Source organism: Pezoporus occidentalis, unplaced genomic scaffold, assembly GCF_034315485.1.
Source record: "Pezoporus occidentalis ecotype Australia unplaced genomic scaffold, CSIRO_AGI_Poc_V1 ctg587, whole genome shotgun sequence".
Taxonomy (NCBI): Eukaryota; Metazoa; Chordata; class Aves; order Psittaciformes; family Psittacidae; genus Pezoporus; species Pezoporus occidentalis.
In genome coordinates this window covers 59,979-71,758 of record NW_026915929.1, presented here as the reverse complement: position 1 = coordinate 71,758, position 11,780 = coordinate 59,979, and the positions used below count along the sequence as shown (strand labels likewise).

General features: G+C 58.0%; 1 protein-coding gene across 1 annotated transcript in view; it reads left to right on the top strand.

Annotated features, from left to right (window-relative positions):
* Positions 1-1,053: 1,053 nt before the first annotated feature.
* The window catches only part of LOC134174153 (chromodomain-helicase-DNA-binding protein 3-like), a gene marked incomplete at its 5' end in the record, with an annotated part of 59,484 nt that continues 48,757 nt past the window's right edge, over positions 1,054-11,780 (top strand). The window contains 3 exons of the mRNA XM_062638834.1: positions 1,054-1,280; positions 6,268-6,409; positions 9,128-9,259. Coding sequence (XP_062494818.1) covers positions 1,054-1,280; positions 6,268-6,409; positions 9,128-9,259 — 501 coding nt within the window. The remainder of the gene's footprint in view (positions 1,281-6,267; positions 6,410-9,127; positions 9,260-11,780) is intronic.

Sequence of the window (11,780 nt, the reverse complement as noted above, 5' to 3'; positions counted from 1 at the left end):
ACCCCATAACCCCCTATTCTCACCCCATAGCACCCCATTCTCACCCCATAGCACCCCGTTCTCACCCCATAGGCCCCTATTCTCACCCATAGCACCCCCTTCTCACCCCACAGCGCCCCATTCTCACCCCATAACCCCCTATTCTCACCCCATAGCACCCCGTACTCACCCCATAGCACCCCATTCTCACCCCACTGCACCCCATTCTCACCCCATAACCCCCTATTCTCACCCCATAACCCCCTATTCTCACCCCATAGCACCCCATTCTCACCCCATAGCACCCCGTTCTCACCCCATAGGCCCCTATTCTCACCCATAGCACCCCCTTCTCACCCCACAGCGCCCCATTCTCACCCCATAACCCCCTATTCTCACCCCATAACCCCTTATTCTCACCCCATAGCACCCCATACTCACCCCATAGCACCCCATTCTCACCCCACAGCGCCCCATTCTCACCCCATAGCACCCTATTCTCACCCCACAGCTCCCCATTCTCACCCCATAACCCCCTATTCTCACCCCATAACCCCCTATTCTCACCCAATAGCACCCCATTCTCACCCCATAGCACCCCATTCTCACCCCACAGCCCCCCATTCTCACCCATAGCCCCCCATTCTCACCCCACAGCTCCCCATTCTCACCCCATAACCCCCTATTCTGACCCCATAACCCCCTATTCTCACCCCATAGCACCCCATTCTCACCCCATAGCACCCCGTTCTCACCCCATAGGCCCCTATTCTCACCCATAGCACCCCATTCTCCCCCCACAGCCCCCCATTCCCACCCCATAACCCCCTATTCTCACCCCATAACCCCTTATTCTCACCCCATAGCACCCCATACTCACCCCATAGCACCCCATTTTCACCCCACAGCGCCCCATTCTCACCCCATAGCGCCCCATTCTCACCCCACAGCTCCCCATTCTCACCCCATAACCCCCTATTCTCACCCCATACCCCCTATTCTCACCCCATAGCACCCCATTCTCACCCCATAGCACCCCATTCTCACCGCACAGCCCCCCATTCTCACCCATAGCGCCCCATAGCGCCCTGTTCTCACCCCATTGCGCCCCCTTGTCCCCCCTGCAGCAACCTGGAGGGCTTCCTGGAGGAGTTTGCTGACATTTCCAAGGAGGACCAGATCAAGAAGCTCCACGACCTGCTGGGCCCCCACATGCTGCGGCGCCTCAAGGCTGATGTCTTCAAGAACATGCCTGCCAAGACTGAGCTCATCGTCAGGGTGGAGCTGAGCCCCATGCAGAAGTAGGTGGCACCCCATAGGCACCCATAAGTACCCATCAGAGCACATAGATACCCATAGCACCCATAGGTACCCATCAGAACCCATAGCACCCATAGGTACCCATCAGAACCCATAGCACCCATAGGTGCCGATCAGAATGCATAAATACCCATCAGAACCCATAGACACCCATAGCACCCATAGGTACCCATCAGAACCCATAGCAACCATAGGTACCCATCAGAACACATAGATACCAATAGCACCCATAGGTACCCATCAGAACCCATAGACACCCATAGCACCCATAGGTACCCATCAGAACCCATAGCACCCATAGGTACCCATCAGAACCCGTAGCATCCATAGGTACACATCAGAACCCATAGCACCCATAGGTACCCATCAGAGCACATAGACACCCATAGCATCCATAGGTACCAGTCAGAACCCATAGACACCCATAGCATCCATAGGTGCCCATCAGAACCCATACACACCCATAGGTGCCCATCATACCCATAGGTACCCCTCAGAACCCATAGACACCCATAGCACCCATAGGTACCCCTCAGAACCCATAGACACCCATAGCACCCATAGGTACCAGTCAGAATCCATAGACACCCATAGCACCCATAGGTACCAATCAGAACCCACAGACACCCATAGCATCTATAGGTGCCCATCAGAACCCATACACACCCATAGGTACCCATCAGAACCCATAGCACCCATAGGTACCCATCAGCACCCATAGGTACTCATCAGAACCTGTAAACACCCATAGGGACCCATCAGAACCCATAGCACCCATAGGTACCCATCAGAACCCATAGCATCCATAGGTACCCATCAGAACCCATAGCACCCACAGGTACCCATCAGCACCCATAGGTACTCATCAGAACCTGTACGCACCCATAGGTACCCATCAGAACCCATAGCACCCATAGGTACCTATCAGAACACATAGACACCCATAGCATCCATAGGTACCAGTCAGAACCCATAGACACCCATAGCATCCATAGGTGCCCATCAGAACCCATACACACCCATAGGTGCCCATCATACCCATAGGTACCCCTCAGAACCCATAGACACCCATAGCACCCATAGGTACCCCTCAGAACCCATAGACACCCATAGCACCCATAGGTACCAGTCAGAACCCATAGACACCCATAGCACCCATAGGTACCAATCAGAACCCATAGACACCCATAGCATCTATAGGTGCCCATCAGAACCCATACACACCCATAGGTACCCATCAGAACCCATAGCACCCATAGGTACCCATCAGAACCCATAGCACCCATAGGTACCCATCAGCACCCATAGGTACTCATCAGAACCTGTAAACACCCATAGGTACCCATCAGAACCCATAGCACCCACAGGTACCCATCAGCACCCATAGGTACTCATCAGAACGTGTACACACCCATAGGTACCCGTCAGAACCCATAGCATCCATAGGTACCCATCAGAACCCATAGCACCCACAGGTACCCATACACACCCATAGGAACCCATCAGAACCCGTAGCATCCATAGGTACTCATCAGAACCTATAGCACCCATAGATACCCATCAGAACCCGTAGCACCCATAGGTACTCATTAGAACCCATAGTACGCATGGGTACCCATCAGAACCTGTTGACAGCCATAGCACCCGTAGGTGCCCATCAGAACCCATAGCATCCATAGGTACCCATCAGAACCCATAGACGCCCATAGCACCCATAGGTACCCTGCAGAACCCATAGACACCCACAACACCCATAGGTATCCGTCAGAACCCATAGAAACCCATTAGAACCCATTGACACCCATAGAACCCATAGGCACCCATAGACACCTGTCAGCACCCATTGACCCCCATCGGAACCCATAGAGCCTATACACACCCCATAGCACCCATAGCTATGGTGACACCCATCAGAACCCATAGACACCCATTAGAACCCATAGTCACCCATAGACACCCATCAGAACCCATAGAGCCTATAGACACCCCATAGCACCCATAGCTATGATGACACCCATCAGAACCCGTAGACACCTGTCAGCACCCATAGACACCCATTGGAACCCATAGCGCCTATAGACACCCCATAGCACCCATAGCTATGGTGACACCCATCAGCACCCATAACACCCATTAGAACCCATAGGCACCCATCAGCACCCACAGACACCCATTAGAACCCATAGGCACCCATCAGCACCAACAGACACCCATTAGAACCCATAGGCACCCATAGACACCCATTAGAACCCATCGGCACCCATCAGCACCCACAGACACCCATTAGAACCCATAGGCACCCATCAGCACCCATAGACACCCATTAGAACCCATAGGCACCCATCAGCACCCATAGGCACCCATCAGCACCCATAGACACCCATTAGAACCCATCGGCACCCATCAGCACCCATAGACACCCCACAGCCCCACTGGGAGCTCTTGGGGTGCCCCCAGCCCCACATCCCATAGGAAGCACTCCGCATCCATCATTCCCATCCCCATGGGGTTCTCCCATTGTACCCAGTGCCCATCCCAGTGTTCCCAGTTGGGACCCCCAGCCCCACTGGGATGCTCCCAGCCCCATTGGGTTGCCCCCAGCCCCATTGGGTTGCCCCCAGCCCCATTGGGATGCCCCCAGCCCCATTGGGATGCCCCCAGCCCCATTGGGATGCTCCCAGCCCCATTGGGATGCCCCCAGCCCCACTGGGTTGCTCCCAGCCCCATTGGGATGCCCCCAGCCCCATTGGAATGCCCCCAGCCCCACTGGGTTGCTCCCAGCCCCATTGGGATGCCCCCAGCCCCATTGGGATGCTCCCAGCCCCATTGGAATGCCCCCAGCCCCACTGGGTTGCTCCCAGCCCCATTGGGTTGCCCCCAGCCCCATTGGGTTGCCCCCAGCCCCATTGGGATGCTCCCAGCCCCATTGGAATGCCCCCAGCCCCACTGGGTTGCTCCCAGCCCCATTGGGATGCCCCCAGCCCCATTGGGATGCTCCCAGCCCCATTGGGATGCCCCCAGCCCCATTGGAATGCCCCCAGCCCCACTGGGTTGCTCCCAGCCCCATTGGGATGCCCCCAGCCCCATTGGAATGCCCCCAGCCCCACTGGGTTGCTCCCAGCCCCATTGGAATGCCCCCAGCCCCACTGGGTTGCTCCCAGCCCCATTGGGATGCCCCCAGCCCCATTGGGATGCTCCCAGCCCCATTGGGATGCCCCCAGCCCCATTGGGTTGCCCCCAGCCCCACTGGGATGCCCTCAGCCCCACTGGGATGCCCCCAGCCCCACTGGGATGTCCCTGGGCCCATTCCCATCCCCATTGGGATGCCCCCAGCCCCACCGCCCACCCCACTCCCCCCATAGGAAGTACTACAAGTACATCCTTCCCAGCCCCATTGGGATGCCCCCAGCCCCATTGCCAGCCCCACACCCCCCATAGGAAGTACTACAAGTACATCCTTCCCATGCCCATTGGGATGCCCCCAGCCCCATTGCCAGCCCCACACCCCCCATAGGAAGTACTACAAGTACATCCTTCCCATCCCCATTGGGATGCCCCCAGCCCCATTGCCAGCCCCACACCCCCCATAGGAAGTACTACAAGTACATCCTTCCCATCCCCATTGGGATGCCCCCAGCCCCATTGCCAGCCCCACACCCCCCATAGGAAGTACTACAAGTACATCCTTCCCATCCCCATCGGGATGCCCCCAGCCCCATTGCCAGCCCCACACCCCCCATAGGAAGTACTACAAGTACGTCCTTCCCATCCCCATTGGGATGCCCCCAGCCCCATTGCCAGCCCCACACCCCCCATAGGAAGTACTACAAGTACATCCTTCCCATCCCCATTGGGATGCGCTGCCCCCAGCCCCATTGCCAGCCCCACACCCCCCATAGGAAGTACTACAAGTACATCCTTCCCATCCCCATTGGGATGCCCCCAGCCCCATTGCCAGCCCCACACCCCCCATAGGAAGTACTACAAGTACATCCTTCCCAGCCCCATTGGGATGCCCCCAGCCCCATTGCCAGCCCCACACCCCCCATAGGAAGTGCTACAAGTACATCCTTCCCATCCCCATTGGGATGCCCCCAGCCCCATTGCCAGCCCCACACTCCCCATAGGAAGTACTACAAGTACATCCTTCCCATCCCCATTGGGATGCCCCCAGCCCCATTGCCAGCCCCACACCCCCCATAGGAAGTACTACAAGTACATCCTTCCCAGCCCCATTGGGATGCCCCCAGCCCCATTGCCAGCCCCACACTCCCCATAGGAAGTACTACAAGTACATCCTTCCCATCCCCATTGGGATGCCCCCAGCCCCATTGCCAGCCCCACACCCCCCATAGGAAGTACTACAAGTACATCCTTCCCAGCCCCATTGGGATGCCCCCAGCCCCATTGCCAGCCCCACACCCCCCATAGGAAGTACTACAAGTACATCCTTCCCATCCCCATTGGGATGCCCCCAGCCCCATTGCCAGCCCCACACCCCCCATAGGAAGTACTACAAGTACATCCTTCCCATCCCCATTGGGATGCCCCCAGCCCCATTGCCAGCCCCACACCCCCCATAGGAAGTACTACAAGTACATCCTTCCCAGCCCCATTGGGATGCCCCCAGCCCCATTGCCAGCCCCACACCCCCCATAGGAAGTACTACAAGTACATCCTTCCCATCCCCATTGGGATGCCCCCAGCCCCATTGCCAGCCCCACACCCCCCATAGGAAGTACTACAAGTACATCCTTCCCATCCCCATTGGGATGCCCCCGGCCCCATTGCCAGCCCCACACCCCCCATAGGAAGTACTACAAGTACATCCTTCCCATCCCCATCGGGATGCCCCCAGCCCCATTGCCAGCCCCACACCCCCCATAGGAAGTACTACAAGTACATCCTTCCCATCCCCATTGGGATGGGATGCTCCCAGCCCCATTGCCAGCCCCACACCCCCCATAGGAAGTACTACAAGTACATCCTGACGCGGAACTTCGAGGCGCTGAACTCGCGGGGCGGCGGGAACCAGGTGTCGCTGCTCAACATCATGATGGACCTCAAGAAGTGCTGCAACCACCCCTACCTGTTCCCTGTGGCCGCCATGGTGAGGGGAGGATGGGGGGTGGGGTGTGGGTTGGGGGGTATGGGGTATGGGATATGGGGCATGGGGTATGGGATATGGGGTATGGGATATGGGGTGTGGGGTATAGGGTGTGTGGTGTGGGGTATGGGATATGGGGCATGGAGTATGGAATATGGGATATGGGGTACGGGGTATGGAATATAGGGTGTGGGATATGGGGTATGGGATATGGGGTATGGGGTATGGAAATTAGGGTATGGGGTGTGGGGTATGGGATATGGGTCATGGGGTGTGGGGTATGGGATATGGGGTATGGGGTGTGGGATATGGGATATGGGGTGTGGGGTATAGGGTGTGTGGTGTGGGGTATGGGATATGGGGCATGGGATATGGGTATGGGGTATGGAATATAGGGTATGGGATACGGGGTGTGGGGTATGGGATATGGGGTATGGAAATTAGGGTATGGGGTGTGGGGTATGGGATATGGGGCATGGGGTATGGGATATGGGGTGTGGGGTATGGGATATGGGGTGTGGGGTATGGGATATGGGGTATGGGGTATGGAATATAGGGTATGGGCTGTGGGGTATGGGATATGGGTCATGGGGCATGGGGTATGGGATATGGGGCATGGGGTATGGGGTGTGGGGTATGGGATATGGGGTATGGGGTATGGGGCATGGGGTATAGGGTGTGTGGTGTGGGGTATGGGATATGGGGCATGGGGTATGGGGTATAGAAATTAGGGTGTGCGGTATGGGATATGGGGCATGGGGTATGGGGTATGGAATATAGGGTATGGGCTGTGGGGTATGGGCTGTAGGGTATGGGATATGGGGTATGGGGTATGGGATAATGGAGGCTTCACCTTGGAGACCAATGGGAGGGACATGGGGTGAAACAAGATGCTATGGGGTGCTTTAGGGTGCTATGGGGAGCTATGGGGATCCATGGGGTGCTATGGGGATCCATGGGGTTTCTGTGGAGTGCTATGGGGATCTATGGGGTTTCTGTGGGGTTTCTATGGGGTGCTATGGGGATCCATGGGGTTTCCATGGGGATCCATGGGGGTGCCATGGGGTTTCCATGGGGTTTCTATGGGTTTCCATGGGGTTTCTGTGGGGTTTTTATGGGGTTTCTATGGGGTTTCTATGGGGTTTTCTATGGGGTTTCTATGGGGATCCATTGGGTGCTATGTGGTTTCTATGGGGTGCCATGGGGTCCTATGCCATGGGTTGCTATGTGGTTTCTGTGGGGTGCCATGGGGGTGCCATGAGGTGCCATGGGGTGCTATGGGGTGCCATGTGGTTTCTATGGGGTGCCATGGGGTGCTATGGGAATCCATGGGGGTGCCATAGGGGTGCTATGGAGGTGCTGTGGGGTGCCATGGGGTGCTATGGGGTGCCATGTGGTTTCTATGGGGGCCCATGGGGTGCTATGGGAGTGCCATGGGGGTGCTATGGGGGTGCCATGGGGTGCTATGGGGTTTCTATGGGGTGCTGTGGGGTGCCATGGGGATCCATGGGGTGCCATGGGGTGCTGTGTGGTTTCTATGGGGATCCATGGGGATCCATGGGGTGCCATGGGGTGCTGTGTGGTTTCTATGGGGATCCATGGGGTGCCATGGGGTGCCACGTGGTTTCTGTGGGGTGCTGTGGGGGTGCTATGGGGATTCATGGGGTGCCATGGGGGTGCTATGTGGATCCATGGGGTTTCTATGGGGATCCATGGGGTGCTATGGGGTGCCGTGGGTGCCATGGGGTGCTCTGTGGTTTCTATGGGGTGCCATGTGGTGCTATGGGGATCCGTTGGGTGCCATGGGGTGCTGTGGGGTTTCTGTGGGGTGCCATGGGGGTGCTATGGGGTTTGTATGGGGTTTTTATGGGGTGCCATGGGGGTGCTCTGTGGTTTCTGTGGGGTGCTGTGGGGATCCATGGGGTTTCTATGGGGTGCTCTGGGGATCCATGGGGTTTCAATGGGGTGCTCTGGGGATCCATGGGGTTTCTATGGGGGGCTCTGGGGATCCATGGGGTTTCAATGGGGTGCTCTGGGGATCCATGGGGTTTCTGTGGGGTGCTGTGGGGATCCATGGGGTTTCAATGGGGTGCTCTGGGGATCCATGGGGTTTCTATGGGGTGCTATGGGGATGCCGTGGGTGCTATGGGGTTTCTATGGGGTTTCTATGGGGTGCTATGGGGGTGCCGTGGGTGCTATGGGGTTTCTATGGGGTTTCTATGGGGTTTCTATGGGGTGCTATGGGGGTGCCGTGGGTGCTATGGGGTTTCTATGGGGTTTCTATGGGGTTTCTATGGGGTGCTATGGGGGTGCCGTGGGTGCTATGGGGTTTCTGTGGGGTGCTATGGGGTTTCTATGGGGTTTCTATGGGGTTTCTGTGGGGTTTCTATGGGGTTTCTATGGGGTTTCTGTGGGGTGCTATCGGGTTCCTATGGGGTTTCTATGGGGTTTCTATGGGGTTTCTGTGGGGTGCTCTGGGGGTGCCGTGGGTGCTATGGGGTTTCTATGGGGTGCTATGGGGTTTCTATGGGGTTTCTATGGGGTTTCTATGGGGTGCTATGGGGTTTCTATGGGGTTTCTATGGGGTGCTATGGGGTTTCTATGGGGTGCTATGGGGGTGCTCTGGGGGTGCTGTGGGTGCTATGGGGTTTCTATGGGGTTTCTATGGGGTGCTCTGGGGTTTCTATGGGGTGCTATGGGGTTCCCGTGGGGTGCCCGCAGGAGTCCCCGAAGCTGCCGAGCGGGGCGTACGAGGGGGGGGCGCTCATCAAGGCCTCGGGGAAGCTGCTCCTGCTCCAGAAGATGCTGCGCAAGCTCAAGGAGCAGAACCACCGCGTGCTCATCTTCTCCCAGGTGAGCCCCGCGCCGCCTGCGCCTGCCCCGTGGGGGCCTGTGGGGGCCTGTGGGTGCTCTATGGGTGCTCTATGTGTGCCTATGGGTGCCCTATGGGTGCCCTATGGGTGCCCCATGGCATCTATGGGTGCCTATGGGTGCCTATGGGTGCCCCATGGCATCTATGGGTGTCCTATGGGTGCTCTATGGGTGCACTATGGCATCTATGGGTGCCTATGGGTGCTCTATGGGTGCCCCATGGCATCTGTGGGTGCTCTATGGGTGCTCTATGGGTGCCCTATGGGTGCCCTATGGCATCTATGGGTGTCCTATGGGTGCTCTATGGGTGCCCCATGGCATCTATGGGTGCTCTATGGGTGCCCCATGGAATCTGTGGGTGCTCTATGGGTGCTCTATGGGTGCTCTATGGGTGCCTATGGGTGCCCCATGGCATCTATGGGTGCTCTATGGGTGCTCTATGGGTGCACTATGGGTGCCCCATGGCATCTATGGGTGTCCTATGGGTGCCTGTGGGTGCACTATGGGCATCTATGGGTGTCCTATGGGTGCTCTATGGGTGCCCCATGGCATCTGTGGGTGCTCTGTGGGTGCTCTGTGGGTGCTCTATGGGTGCCCTATGGCATCTATGGGTGTCCTATGGGTGCCCCATGGCATCTATGGGTGCTCTATGGGTGCCCCATGGCATCTGTGGGTGCTCTATGGGTGCCTATGGGTGCCCCATGGCATCTATGGGTGTCCTATGGGTGCTCTGTGGGTGCCTATGGGTGCCCTATGACATCTATGGGTGTCCTATGCGTGCTCTATGGGTGCACTATGGGTGCCCCATGGCATCTATGGGTGTCCTATGGGTGCTCTATGGGTGCCTATGGGTGCACTATGGGCATCTATGGGTGTCCTATGGGTGCTCTATGGGTGCCTATGGGTGCCCTATGGCATCTATGGGTGTCCTATGGGTGCTCTATGGGTGCACTATGGGTGCCCTATGGCATCTATGGGTGTCCTGTGGGTGCTCTGTGGGTGCCTATGGGTGCCCTATGGCATCTATGGTTGTCCTATGGGTGCTCTATGGGTGCCTATGGGTGCCCTATGGCATCTATGGTTGTCCTATGGGTGCTCTATGGGTGCCTATGGGTGCCCTATGGCATCTATGGGTGTCCTATGGGTGCTCTATGGGTGCACTATGGGTGCCCTATGGCATCTATGGTTGTCCTATGGGTGCTCTATGGGTGCCTATGGGTGCCCCATGGCATCTATGGGTGCCCTATGGGTGCCCTGCGCCTGCCCCGTGGCATCTGGGGTTGCCCCGTGGCATCTGTGGGTGCCCCATGGATGCCCTATGGGTGCCCCATGGCATCTGGGGGTGCCCCGTGGCATCTGTGGGTGCCCCATGGCATCTGTGGGTGCCTGTGGGTGCCCTGTGGGTGCCCTATGGGTGCCCCGTGGCATCTGTGGGTGCACTATGGGTGCCTGTGGATGCTCTATGGGTGCCCCGTGGCATCTGTGGGTGTCTATGGGTGCCTATGGGTGCTCTATGGGTGCCCTGTGGCATCTGTGGATGTCTGTGGGTGCCCCATGGCATCTTGGGGTGCCCCATGGCTGCCCCGTGGCATCTGTGGGTGCCCTGTGGGTGCCTGTGGGTACTCTGTGGGTGCCTATGGGTGCTCTGTGGGTGCCTGTGGGTGCCTACGGGTGCTCTATGGGTGCCTATGGGTGCCTACGGGTGCTCTATGGGTGCTCTATGGGTGTCTATGGGTGCCCTATGGGAGCCTATGGGTGCCAGTGGGTGCCCTATGGGTACCCTATGGGTGCACTATGGGTGCCCTATGGGTGCCCCATGGCATCTATGGGTGCTCTATGGGTGCCCCATGGCATCTGTGGGTGCCCTACGCCTGCCCCGTGGCATCTGTGCCTGCCCCATGGCATCTATGGGTGCCCCGTGGCATCTGGGGGTGCACTATGGGTGCTCTATGGGTGCCCCATGGCATCTATGGGTGCCCCATGGCATCTGGGGGTGCTCTGTGGGTGCCCTGTGGCATCTGGGGGTGCCCCATGGCATCTATGGGTGCCTGTGCGTGGCCTATGGGTGTCTATGGGTGCTCTGTGGGTGCCCCGTGGTATCTATGGGTGCCCTGTGGGTGCCTATGGGTGCTCTATGGGTGCCTATGGGTGCCTGTGGGTGCCTATGGGTGTTCTATGGGTGCCTTTGGGTGCCTATGGGTGCTCTATGGGTGCCCGTGGGTGCCCTGTGGGTACCCTATGGGTGCACGATGGCATCTATGGGTGCCCTATGGGTGCCTGTGGGTGCCTATGGGTGCACTGTGGGTGCCCTATGAGTGCCTATGGGTGCCCTGTGGATGCCTATGGGTGCCTGTGGGTGCCTATGGGTGCACTGTGGGTGCCCTATGAGTGCCTATGGGTGCCCTGTGGATGCCTATGGGTGCCTGTGGGTGCCTATGGGTGCCCCATGGGTGCACTATGGGTGCCTGTGGGTGCCTATGGGTGCACTATGGGGGCCTATGGG